The sequence below is a fragment of the Diorhabda sublineata genome, chromosome 5 (genome assembly GCF_026230105.1).
Source record: "Diorhabda sublineata isolate icDioSubl1.1 chromosome 5, icDioSubl1.1, whole genome shotgun sequence".
Lineage (NCBI taxonomy): Eukaryota > Metazoa > Arthropoda > Insecta > Coleoptera > Chrysomelidae > Diorhabda > Diorhabda sublineata.
The window spans coordinates 38,120,927-38,133,654 of record NC_079478.1 but is presented as its reverse complement, the minus strand read 5'-3'; the positions used below and the strand labels follow the sequence as shown (position 1 = coordinate 38,133,654).

Below are 12,728 nucleotides of genomic sequence, written 5' to 3'. Positions count from 1 at the left end.
TACAATTTTTCAACGTCCCCTCGTATTTTTTTAAAGGATGCATTTATATGGGAGTGAAAACAAACGAATTTCATCAAATATTTTTTATTATTATCGTCATAATAATAATAATTGTATAAGTTTTAAATAAGAGGAATACAAAACCTTCGAAATCCCCCCAAAAAAAAAACAATTTCAAATAATTACAAAATCACAGTCACCGATATATTAACTAGAAAATTCAAACTTCCGTTTGAAAATTACGATTGTTTTTGTATAAATTTACAATGTTCTGTTACAACTTTGTGGACTATCTTTTTCTCTATTTCAATACCGTCGATTATTTGCTCCCGACTCAATTTTACTTCTTCTTGGTTATCCGGCGACACAAATATCACTCGTGTACGTCTAGTTTGTAGCATATTCCCAATAACCAACTGAAATAACATTTTTTTCCATGTATCTTAACATACAGAACGTTCCAAAGCTATCAGCATTATTTATATATACAAACAAGTCGAAATTCCCTCGTATACACATCATTCGCTATAATTTTGCTATTTAACGAAAAAAAATTGATCCCCCCTCGTATATACATTAATTACAATTATTCGACTATTTATAGATAAAAACATCTCGAAGTAACCTTGTACACACTTTGTTTGCTATAATTTCACTATTTTTAGATAAAAACTTGTCGAATCTTCCTCGTATACATCTAATTTGCTAATATTTTACATATATACATTAAAAAAATTATAGAATGTTCCTCGTATATATACATATACTTAATTTCATCATTTATAAATAAAAACTTATCAAAGTGCCCTTGTATACACGTCAATCGCATATTTTATCATTTCTAGATAATAATTTTTGAAGTTTCCTCGTATATATACATAACAATAGTGAATTATTCTAATTTTTGTAGACAAAATCTTTTCATAGATCTCTCGTATATACTTGCCATTTATTTTATTATTCATACAGAAGAACTTCTATAAATCCCCTCGTATTTTCTTATTCATGAAAAAAACTATTTGATGCTTTCTTGTATACATCTACATGTCAATCTATCAATATTTTATTATTGGAAAAAATATATTTGAAGCTCCCTCGTATAATACGTTATTAGTTCTATTTTGCAATACAGGGTGTTCCAAAACTGTCATATTCTTAATTTGATTGTGACAACTTATTTCTAAATAAGGATTATTATAATATATTCATTTTATTGTAATAAAATTGTACCCCACTGGTATTCAGGATCAATAGGACACTTTAATTTGCGTATAAACATAAAAACAACTTTTAGTATTGATTTGAGACTTACGTTATGTTTATATTTATTTAAAGCCCCTCTTGACTTGGAAATCAGTATATTTTCGTCAGTTTCCAACTTAAACGACACAATAAAGGCGTTCGGCACCCAATTATTTACAATAGGAGCAAGCAACTTCGGTACTAATTGCAATTGTATTTTTGGTGGACCACTACCGGACTGAATTTTATGAGTAGCCTGGAAATATATGCATTTTTTTAATGCTTAAGAGATAGTTTTTGTACTTACCATTTCATTTGGGGGCACAAAAAAATCGGAAACGGCCGCTGCTAGGTAAAGTAAAGCATGAGGACCAAAATCATATAAACTTTCACAAGCTGCTCGCAATAACCAAAAATACTCTGATAAAGTTGTAAAGTTGATATATAAAATTTTACCGCCTTCTTGGGCGGCTTTATAACTACGAAGAATTGGAGCTACAGTATCAACAAACGTAGATTTCACTAAAATTAATTAAATAAAACAACGCGATTATCGAATAATTATTACCACCTTTTATTGATGATTGTTTTTCATCTAAATCTAACATTTCCAGAAATTTTTGTCCACTAAAATGTCTAGTAAACGGCTCCAACGATTTTAATCTGTGTAAAAATATAACAGCATAACCAGATTTTAAAAAATATTCAGCCGAAGCAGCTCCTCTAACCCCACCGCTAAAATTATCCACAAATCTCACGGTGTTATGCTCTAATGGCACAGTAGTACCTCCAGACTAAAAATATACATTCCGCACAATCAAATATACCAGGTAAATGTGAAAAAATACAATTTACAATCATGTCTTTACCGTTATCAGAACAATATATTGTTTGTTTTTGATATGAAGTTCACAAAACTCTCTAAGAAGCTTTTGTTTTTCTTCATAATCGTTCGGTGGTGAATTTGTTGAATAAAATTCTTCACAAGTCCCCATTTTTTCTATAAAAATAAATTAAAACTACTACTATACACTTAAATACATAACCTCAAATATAAGTGGTATTCAAGAGTCGTGTACAAGGTTAGTAGAGGATAGGTTGCCCTGTAACTTGTCCGATATACGCGTGACGTCAGATGTTAACATAAAATGGCTATTTTCGATTTCTTCAGCCGTTTTTAAGCATAAATATAAAAATGAAAATGACGAAAAAATTAATTCCAAAATATGTTTCTTTTCAAGTTTAATTTATTAGATATTTTGATATGACTTCATTACTATCATATTGTTGTTTCTTCCAAATTCATATCTATTTTTACAGAAATTCTATACCAAAGTAACATTATTTTCCGCTATTCCAAATACTTGTTTAGTTTTATAATAAGAAATTTATATTTAATTAGTTTAAAAGCATGATTTCGAGCAACCTATCCTTTATCAACCTTGATATGTGTAGTACGTACAAATATTTAAAAAAAGAAGAATAAATGATAGGATTGTCTTTCGCCCTTATTTCACGTATAAATAACGTTTAAAATTTGAAAATTATAAATTTTATAAGAATACGTGCATAAAGTACGAATTTCATAAATGATTTACGTAGAGTTTTTATTTTCCGTTTAGATAATTGATATGCTAGAATAAATAGAAATTGAGCTGGCTAAAATATTTACGTGATAATGTACCACTTTGAGACCTATTCAAGCAAAAACAGATGAATATATTACTTGTTTTTATATAATGTGCTTTCTTAATAATTCGAGTTATTTAGAATGCTGTTCGAAATAAATAAGCGTTAGTTTGGCAGCCAAAGTGAGTGAATATTTGATGTCTTAGTGAGATAGTGAAATGTACTGGTGTTTTTAAATAAATTAGTGTGTTAAGTATTAGTGAATAGTTGAGTAATAAGTGTTAGTGATATGAGTATAGGTGTATATGTGGTAAGTAAAGTTTTAATCGTAACAAATTCGTTAAATTTTAATTTATATAAATATTCCTTCGGAAAAATAAAACTTCATGATAGTAATAAAATAAAATTTTATTTTTAAACGTAAATATAAACGAATTGTAGTGAAAATTTCACGTATCCTCGTCGTCGGGCTCAACTTCCTCAAAATCTTTTGTTTTAACATCTTGATCTTCACCGAATTGTATCACATTATCAATGGTCAATAGCACATCTCCAATACTTTCTAAAGATTTTAAATTCAAAGGTATAAATCTAACTAAAGAATAATCTTCAATAAGTTTCCCAATAGCTTCAGTTAACTTGCGATGTTTGGTATTGAATGCCGAATAACCACAAGATTCAATATCGCCTAATATAAAATGCGAATCAGGTTCTAAAAATCTATCTAGTCTCTTTTTGGCCCCTTTACTTAACAGATCCATTTTCGATAGTAGATTTATGTGAGGCAATTCCAAATTCACCATAACACTCAACGCCGCCATAGTACCTGATATAAACTTAGTACCGTCTGTAATATACTGTACATCAACTAAAAACACTGAACAAACATTGAAATTCCAATCTTGTAACTGTTTTACTAGATTCTTCATCGCCGTGAGATGAGTATACAATTCTATTTGCCCAGGACAATCAAATAAAATATAATCGTCCTCTAAATCACCTTAAATGTACAAACAATTTAGTAATTATTTCGCATATTACAACTACACATACCTAATTTATCGTGTAGCCAATCGGAATTTTCTAAAAGATATTCGATGCAAAATACCAGACCTCCGTTTGGTCCGAAATGTAATTCTTCATCTTCCATGGTATCTTGAACGTTAATCAGTTCTCTGATATCGGCTATGGGTGTGTAATTAAAATATTCTGCTGCCGGATCTAAATTTACGACTTCGATATTTCTTTTAATATCAACACCGTGTTGAGCTAATGCACTGCAATATGTAGATTTACCACATCCAGCTGGACCTATTACTAACTGAGCGTATCTCATATTGTTTCAAAACAGAATACTACTCGTGTAAAATACTAAATTCGTAAACAATTATTATATTTATTTTTTAAGGTTAACGTAAAAATAGTTCTTCTTCTTTTATTGTTTAGTGTCAAAATTTTACTTGGATAAAAAAATTTATATAAAAAGAAGTAGAAAACGTTATAGATCGCTTGGGTTTGTTTCCCATATACGTAATTTTTATAGAAATTGAAACGGTCTTTATGATATAATAAATAAAAAAGTAGTTGGATAACTAAAAGCTGAGGTCTTGATTTAATGAAGAAGAACTGTCATTTGTTTCCTCAGTGCAAGATAGCCGTAGTAGCCAAGAGCTTCCTAATTTTTAGTAGTAGAAGAAGAATTTGTATTTCAATTATTTGTTTATTAAAAAAAAATATTGTCTTAAATAAATTATATTCCAAACATATGATTTAAGATTATTGGCCTCTTTTTTCTCAACAGCGCCTTAACCTTATAAATAATTAAAGTAGAAGTAACTAGAGAAAATAATTTTTATTGGAATATCCGAATTATCTTATTTTTCTAGTCGTAAATTAGAATAACTCAAAAAGTAGTATTATGCATTTAAGATTAATCAAAGGTAAGAATTCACTTTTCATAATATATAAAAATGCGCTTTTTTAATTAATATTGATTTCGAACCTAAATTAATACTTAATAGTGACTATAATTTACGAGGAATGAACAGAAAATTATAAATTTTAATTTCAATACCCAATAAATGCATTTCCTATTTTTTAATACCCTTTTTGTGCTCTTGAAGACTTTTCAACAAAAATTCCATGATCAATATCGATTTCTAACGTAAATTATTAAATATTAGTCGCTCTAATTTACGAGGGACGAACAGAATGTTATAAAATTTAATTTTTAATTCACCTACTGTTTTTTAAAGACTTTTAACTTAAATTCCATGATCAATATTAATTTCTAAACCAAATTAATAGTTATTAGTGACTATTATTTACGAGGGATGAACAGAATGTTATAAATTTATATTTCTAGTAACCTAAAAATGCGTTTTCTACTTTTTTCATTTACTTTTTCTTAAAAATTTCATAATCAACTTTGGTTTTTACCTCAAATTAGTACTTATTATTGACTATTATTTACGAGGGATGAACAATATTTAAAAACACGTTTTATTTCCGAGGATTTTTTCAAAAAAAAATCAATTAGAGGAATTCTATTTATTCACGTATTTGACAAAAATTTACATTATTCAAATGTTTTTATAGAAAAACCGAAAAGTACAATAGAGAACAATAACTAACCTAAATCTATTGATATGAAAAAACAAACTACGCTTAAATAATTTATTGTTTTTGTAAATATTCATCGAACATGAACAAAGCCAAAGAATGATCAGGTCCACTAAGCAATTTGGTTAAATCGCTCGAATAACCGGCGAGTTTCCTTATCAAATCCTTCTCTTTGTGCGCGAATTCGTGTTCGATATAATCGGAAATTTCCGGATCGTGGAATTGTCTGTTGTTCCTGGTAGCTTCTCGGTGAAGAGCGTGAGCTTCGTTAGCAAACTTCTTCTCCGTATCCAAAGCTTTAGCTATAGCCGTTAATTCGCGAAGATCGAAACTAACGGGTTCGATTTCTTCTCCTTTCACTTCACTAGATATAACGTTGAAATTGTGTTCTCCGCCTCGCGACGTGATGTACTTGATAAGCTCGATTCCCTCGTGCCATTTATTATCCGACAAATCGCGGAAAAGTTTTTCGAAACCTTTCCTATTCCTCTCGTACGTCGCGAAATTCGTCGATAGAAGGAGATATTCGAACGATCTGATTATGTGGTGGTTCGTGAATTTTTGAATTCCTGTTTCTAATCCGTCGATCGCTCCATATTTGGCGGTACAATTTAATTTTTCCACATCTGTAACAAACCAAAAATTTCCAAAAACCTACAATCGTTAACCAAATGTTGTTAATCGAGGGTTGTCCATAAAAAAAAGACTCCGGACGTTGTTAATAGAGATTGGCGTATAGCTTAGTTTGAATCTTGTCCCCAATTGTGTGAAGTGTACCAGAAAAAGTGTACGAATGTGCAATATGGGCTAGAATTCAAAGACGGACGTACATATTTGGATAGAATACTGTCTGATTCCCACTTATAACCCAGACTTAGTCTTCATTGATTACCATCAACGAAGAGCTGAAAGAAGAGGTTGGCGAAGCGGTGACAGACTTCTACGACATAAAGAAGATGCAAAAATGCATTGATCTTAACAATGATTATGTCGAAAAGAAGACAAAATTCGTTAGGAACATTATTTTATGGACAAACCTCGTATAATTAAATAAAAAGATCGATTATTTCATAAGAACAAAGTGAAAAAAATCAATCTAAGTATCGATTAAAATAAAATTAATCTATTATCTCGATGCATACTTAATAAAACAAAAGTAATCTTGAAATAATAAACTTGTGGGTAAAGTACAATTAAACCACTCGAGATTTTAACTAATAATAGAAATAGATTATCATATACTTTTTTACATAATAATAAAGTTATATAAACTAATAAATATTAAATTAAAATCGTGATTTAGTTAATTTAATGTCTACTAGGCGCAGTAGTCACTACAACAATTTAATCAATATCAGCTGTTTCAATGTAATATCCCGTGAAGGATATTAACCAACCTTGTAAATGCACAATAAAAAAATTAATTTAAAAAAATTAAAACTTACATTTGGCGGCTGTGGGATTACAAGCCGTAACTGCGTCTTGGAAACAGAAGTCCTCGACGGCGAAAGCAGCGACGTAAAAAACAGAAAAAACAATGAAGGCCTTCATGATCCCTAAACAAAATCGATATTTTAAATAACAGATAAAAAATATTTCAATAGAAAATAAAAACAAACGTTTCTTTCGATGGTTAAAAGTATACTAACCTGGCATCTCGTCAGCGTAATCATGAATAAATAAAATACAGATTTTTGGTTTTGATATACTTATGAGCTACGTATCAAAATAATAGGAAACGACGTGCGCAAATGTGCCGGGCGCATGGAATCAAACAAAGCAAAAGTGCTTTGTCAGACAGTAGACTACCACAGTGTTGCCAACTCAAATTCCATTTTCTATTCTATGAATATACTATTTAAAAAAATTGTCTTTTCGATTATATCTACAGTAATTAATCAAATATAGATTCTACATTTATCACAATCTACTTTAAATAAGACTTATAAAAGACTTTCCTTTATCAAACGTCGATGATGTCTAGGTCATTTTGACGTCATCATCTTTCGAAATTCTTGGAAAAAAAGTATTTTTATCGTATGTAAAAGAATACTAAGATAAATAAAACCATTTTAGACAAGTATTTTTTTAAATACACTACATAACAATACCAATAAAAACTTGTATATATACGATTACCCACAACTATGAAAGGATTATTTAAAATATGATTAATTTTATATACAAATAATATTTAAACAAAACGCGGTATCAATAAATTTAATTTTTGAATCTAGTATCGTCTAGTTATAAATAATCAACATCGACAACAGCGTATGGATTTAATTTCGACTGATTGGATGATTTTGAGTGTTTATGTTGCACGCACTGGTTTGTGTCACGAAATTCTGATAAAAAACAAGTTTTAGATAATGTCACGTTAGTGCAGTGTGCAAACAATTGTATTTACGTCTAATCTCAAAGCTCTCATCTTGTAATTGTTTCATAGTCCACCTTCTGCACCAGTGAGTGTAAAGGCAGACTACAGTTCAGTAAAGAACTTATTTATTTTATTATATATATATATAGTTGATTATCATCAAACATGAAGTACGCTACAATCATCGTATTTTTCGCATGTATCGCGGGACTTTCCGCTATCCAGTTAAAATGTAAGTTCATTTTATTATTATTAAATAAAATATCTATATTTTTCTCATCCCGCCTCCATATTTTATGGTAGTGACTATACTACCTATCGGTCGGGATGTTTAACTACGACTTACTTTTTGTTTAAGTATAAACAAAAAAGTACGAAGTAAAAAAGTTTATTGACCTGTTTATAAATAGTTTTTGTTGATTAAATTCCTACGGTACGATACAAATAATATTTTCGTAGTGATTAATAAATTTTCAAGCTTGATAAGTTATAATTAAAAACTTATTATATCGAATGATTTTTTTAATTTTTTTACGTCTAGGCGCCCATCAAGATCTGGATATTCCTAAAGAATGGATAGACATGAACAACGTTTGCGTAAACAGAATGAGACAACAAATCGAAGATGAACTTAAAGCTTCGATGCAATATTTGGCTATGGGAGCTCACTTTTCTCGAGATACAGTCAATCGACCAGGTTTTGCTGATTTATTCTTCAAAGCTGCCAGCGAGGAAAGGGAACACGCCATCAAATTAATCTCCTATTTGCTCATGAGGGGAGAATTAACCTCTTCAGTCAGTGATCTCATCAAAAGGAATGTGAGTGTATGAAAATATGGGATTTTATTTTAAAATTATCGATTTATTATATAAAAGGCAAATTATTTTATCTGATTTTAATATAATGATAATGAGAGGACAAAGCTTCGATACTTCGATTTCAATTTCAGATTATCTTTTCACAATGGATATTTTAATAAATTAAAAAAAACTTTACACAATGTTGTATTGACCTTAAAATAACATACTTATCTATTTATCTAAATATATTGAATGATAAACATATTTGTAGATGACTTGACTACTGACAATATTCCTTATCATTTTGCTTCCTTTTAACTTTTACTTTGTTCTTATTTTTTAAATTTTTTCCTCTATATATTCTTTATTAACGTTTTCCTTCTTTTTCGTTATGTTAATTTTTTTTCAATTTCCATGTATTTTTGTGTTTTCATTGAAACCTAATTTTGGATAATAAATATTTCTCTTCAATCACATTTCTTGATATACGCTGTACTTTTCCACATTCAATTTTTACAGGGGATACACAAAATGTTTTAAATTTTAATTTTAATAACCTAAACTTTTTTCTTCTTAAAGACTTTTCAACAGAAATTTTATAATCAATATCGTTTTCAACGTAAATTTACGACTGTTGTGATTCCTAACATAAATAATTTACGAGGGATGATCAAAATGTTTGAAATGTTACTTTCAATATCGTAAAAATAAATTTCTTATATTTTCTAACGGCTTTTCAAAGAAATTTTTTCAATCAACATCGGTTTCTAACCGAAATTATTCAATATTAGTTGTTCCGATTTACGAGGGATAACCAGAATGTTTTAAATTTATATTTCGTTAAACTAAAAATTCATTTCTAATTTTTTCTACAGACTTTTTATCTTTTTAAAGACATTTCAAGAAAAAATCAACAATCTGTATCATTTTTAACGTAAATTGACAGTTATTAGTTGCTCTAATTTACGAGGAATGACCAGAAAGTTTTAAATTTAAATTTCAGTATCCTAAAAATGCCTTTTTGTTTTTTTTTTCAAGACATTTCCATAGAAAACTCATAATTTATTTCGTTTTTAACGTAAATTAGTACATTTTAGCTTCTCTAATGTACGAGGTGTGATCAAAATGTTTCACATATCACTTTTAATAACCTAAAAACGAATTTTCTATTTTCTCTATTGACTTTTTGTCTTTTTTAAAACCATTCCCCAAAAATTTTATAATCAACATTGTTTTAAATAAAAATTTGTATTTCTTTTTCGAATTAATTTACGAGTGATGCACAAAATGTTTTATATTTTCGTTTCATTATCAAATAATCAGTTTTTTCTTATTATTTTCTCAATTTAGCTATCCCCACCCATCACTTCATGGGATAGTGGAGTAAGTGCTTTGAAAGATGCCCTTAAATTAGAAGCCACGGTTACTAAAAAAATCAGAGACGTCATTAGAGTATGCGAAGATGCAACCAACTACAACGATTACCATGTAAGTACACTGAAAAAACGTTTCTTATTCAACTTAATACAGGTAGAAGTGAACTTGTAGCTAAGAAACAATTTTTCTTTACGTATTATTCATTTTTCAGCTCGTTGATTACTTAACTGGCGATTTCCTCGAAGAACAATACCACGGACAAAGAGATATTGCAGGAAAAGTGTCCAATTTGGAGAAATTGATGGCGAGTCATGGAAAACTTGGAGAATGGCTGTTCGATAAGAAGCTCCAAGGTTTAGATATTGTTTAAATATAGTCTGTAGGACAAGTTTTAAATTATAGAATTTACACCATTTTTTTTGTAATATAGTTGTCATTCCCAAAAGGATTTTTTATGTTCGATGTTGAAGATACTTCAGTAAGAGAAAAATAAAAATTTTTGTGAACATTGTAGTTTCAATTTATCACCTTTTATCATAAAATTAGTGACATTTTCAATACGGTTGATATTTGGATTTTTCTATAACAAAAAAGTAAAAGAGAAATTTTGAGACCCCGTATCTCGGGAACTGGTAGTAGTGAGGGTGTAAAATTTTGTTGGGTCGTTAATCAATTCCCCCCAAATCGATGGAGCCTCCGCACAGACCCCTATATATATCATAGTTTCAAAGTTATGGACAAAAATAGGGGATGATAAAATTTGGAATTTTTTTGTCAACAAAAAAGTAAAAGGGAACTTCAAGACCCTGTATCTCGTGAACTAGTAGTAGTTCGCAGGCGAAATTTTCTCAGATCGTGATTCAATTCCCCCCAAATCGATGGAGCCTCTGCACTGACCCGTATTTATCACAGTTTCAAAGATATGGACAAAAATAGGTGATGATAAAATTTAGAATTTTTTTGTCAACAAAAAAGTAAAAGTGAACTTCAAGACCCTGTATCTCGTTAACTAGTAGTAGTTCGTAGGCGAAATTTTCTCAGATCGTGATTCAATTCCCCCCAAATCGATGGAGCCTCCGCACAGACCCGTATTTATCACAATTTCAAAGATATGGACAAAAATAGGGGAAGATAAAATTTGGAATTTTTTTTTCAACAAAAAAGTAAAAGTGAACTTCAAGACCCTGTATCTCGTGAACTAGTAGTAGTTCGCAGGCGAAATTTTCTCAGATCGTGATTCAATTCCCCCCAAATCGATGGAGCCTCCGCACAGACCCGTATTTATCACAATTTCAAAGATATGGACAAAAATAGGGGAAGATAAAATTTGGAATTTTTTTTTCAACAAAAAAGTAAAAGTGAACTTCAAGACCCTGTATCTCGTGAACTAGTAGTAGTTCGCAGGCGAAATTTTCTCAGATCGTGATTCAATTCCCCCCAAATCGATGGAGCCTCCGCACAGACCCGTATTTATCAATGTTTCAAAGATATGGACAAAAATAGGTGATGATAAAATTTGGAATTTTTTTTTCAACAAAAAAGTAAAAGTGAACTTCAAGACCCTGTATCTCGTGAACTAGTAGTAATTTGCAGACGAAATTTTCTCAGATCGTGAATCGTTTCCCCTCAAATCGATACAGCCTCAATATAGCTCTCTATTTATGATATTTTAAAAGATATAAACAAAAATAGGGGATGATGCTATTTGGATTTTTTTTAAATAAAAAAATAACAGTGAAAGTTCATGACTTTGTATCTAAGAAAACGGTTATAGTAAGGAAGTGAAATTTTTACAGATCGTGAATAAATTCTTCCCAAATCGATAGAGCTTTTTTACAAATCTCTATTCATCATATTTTCGATGATATGAATAAAAATGTAGGATGATGATATTCAAAAATGAAACTAAAACTTCAAGGGCTTGTATCTCAGAAACAAGTAGCAGTGAGAATTTGGAAATATAAAAATTTGTTTATCTAACTCAACTTTAACGGTCTTTATCTCGAAATATAATATTTACCTATAAAAGGTGACTAGAAATGTTAAACTATAAAAAATAGCGAAGAAGAATGTTTATATTTATCACACTTATTATCTCAGTGTGAAAAAGATTATACACTAATAAGGTGATTCTAACCTAACTTTTGTATTTTGGAAACAATCACTTAAATTGTCAACTTTTCGTTTACCCCCTGTTTATTGACACAAATATGATTCCTTGTTAATAATAATAATTATTTATTTGAACCCACCCATTCGTAATTGATTCGAAAAACAAGTGTTATTCGCAATAGATCTTCTATTTGAGATAAGTAAATCCGATCATAGAAAACCATTACGCACATAAACATGCCTGAAAATGACGCAATGTTTTTTTAACGATTTTCACAGACATATTTCTTACAATACGCGATATTTACTAGGTCAAAGACTCGGAAAAAGCACATGTTATAGTTCATATTGACAAACAGAATTAATTTATTATTTAGTTTTAGAATTTTTCAAATATAAGGTCTCAAAAGTTCGTTTTCGTTAAAATTTTTAAATACACTCGATAAATCTGTGAATTGTAACTGAAATAATGATTATTCAGAATGTTTTAATATATCATATTAAAATATTTATGCTTTACATATTTTATAATTATTTTTCTCGCTTTTTTATATCACCCTGTATA

At 29.5% G+C, this 12,728-nt stretch overlaps 4 protein-coding genes across 4 annotated transcripts; 1 reads left to right on the top strand and 3 right to left on the bottom strand.

The window, feature by feature from the left end:
* Window positions 1-68: 68 nt before the first annotated feature.
* Window positions 69-2,315, bottom strand: LOC130444628 (uncharacterized). The gene is made up of 5 exons (XM_056779873.1): window positions 2,112-2,315; window positions 1,814-2,036; window positions 1,550-1,764; window positions 1,313-1,498; window positions 69-416 (listed from the first exon to the last, which is right to left on the bottom strand). Exons 1-5 carry the CDS (start codon window positions 2,235-2,237, stop codon window positions 240-242), a joined length of 927 nt encoding a protein of 308 aa, XP_056635851.1. The 5' UTR covers window positions 2,238-2,315; the 3' UTR covers window positions 69-239.
* Window positions 2,316-3,261: 946 nt separating this feature from the next.
* Window positions 3,262-4,311, bottom strand: LOC130444629 (GPN-loop GTPase 3). The gene is made up of 2 exons (XM_056779874.1): window positions 3,925-4,311; window positions 3,262-3,871 (listed from the first exon to the last, which is right to left on the bottom strand). The coding sequence occupies exons 1-2, from the start codon at window positions 4,205-4,207 to the stop codon at window positions 3,321-3,323; spliced, it is 834 nt and encodes a 277-aa protein (XP_056635852.1). The 5' UTR covers window positions 4,208-4,311; the 3' UTR covers window positions 3,262-3,320.
* A 1,098-nt stretch (window positions 4,312-5,409) lies between these two features.
* On the bottom strand, window positions 5,410-7,662 carry LOC130444630 (ferritin light chain, oocyte isoform). The gene is made up of 3 exons (XM_056779876.1): window positions 7,143-7,662; window positions 6,939-7,049; window positions 5,410-6,119 (listed from the first exon to the last, which is right to left on the bottom strand). Exons 1-3 carry the CDS (start codon window positions 7,147-7,149, stop codon window positions 5,548-5,550), a joined length of 690 nt encoding a protein of 229 aa, XP_056635854.1. The 5' UTR covers window positions 7,150-7,662; the 3' UTR covers window positions 5,410-5,547.
* Window positions 7,663-7,962: 300 nt separating this feature from the next.
* Window positions 7,963-10,559, top strand: LOC130444631 (ferritin subunit). The gene is made up of 4 exons (XM_056779877.1): window positions 7,963-8,105; window positions 8,415-8,692; window positions 10,025-10,162; window positions 10,263-10,559. Exons 1-4 carry the CDS (start codon window positions 8,039-8,041, stop codon window positions 10,419-10,421), a joined length of 642 nt encoding a protein of 213 aa, XP_056635855.1. The 5' UTR covers window positions 7,963-8,038; the 3' UTR covers window positions 10,422-10,559.
* Window positions 10,560-12,728: the final 2,169 nt, after the last annotated feature.

Excerpts from the sequence above, each read along its gene's own strand:
- LOC130444628 (XM_056779873.1), bottom strand. The coding sequence starts at position 2,237 with ATGGGGACTTGTGAAGAATTTTATTCAACAAATTCACCACCGAACGAT. Across the intron at positions 2,037-2,111 it reads AATATATTGTTCTGATAACG|TCTGGAGGTACTACTGTGCC; the intron begins GTAAAGACATGA and ends GTATATTTTTAG. Across the intron at positions 1,499-1,549 it reads TTGTGCCCCCAAATGAAATG|GCTACTCATAAAATTCAGTC; the intron begins GTAAGTACAAAA and ends ATATATTTCCAG.
- LOC130444629 (XM_056779874.1), bottom strand. The coding sequence starts at position 4,207 with ATGAGATACGCTCAGTTAGTAATAGGTCCAGCTGGATGTGGTAAATCT. Across the intron at positions 3,872-3,924 it reads TTGGCTACACGATAAATTAG|GTGATTTAGAGGACGATTAT; the intron begins GTATGTGTAGTT and ends TGTACATTTAAG.
- LOC130444630 (XM_056779876.1), bottom strand. Across the intron at positions 6,120-6,938 it reads TAATCCCACAGCCGCCAAAT|ATGTGGAAAAATTAAATTGT; the intron begins GTAAGTTTTAAT and ends GGTTTGTTACAG.
- LOC130444631 (XM_056779877.1), top strand. The coding sequence starts at position 8,039 with ATGAAGTACGCTACAATCATCGTATTTTTCGCATGTATCGCGGGACTT. Across the intron at positions 8,106-8,414 it reads TTCCGCTATCCAGTTAAAAT|GCGCCCATCAAGATCTGGAT; the intron begins GTAAGTTCATTT and ends TTTTACGTCTAG. Across the intron at positions 8,693-10,024 it reads GTGATCTCATCAAAAGGAAT|CTATCCCCACCCATCACTTC; the intron begins GTGAGTGTATGA and ends TTCTCAATTTAG.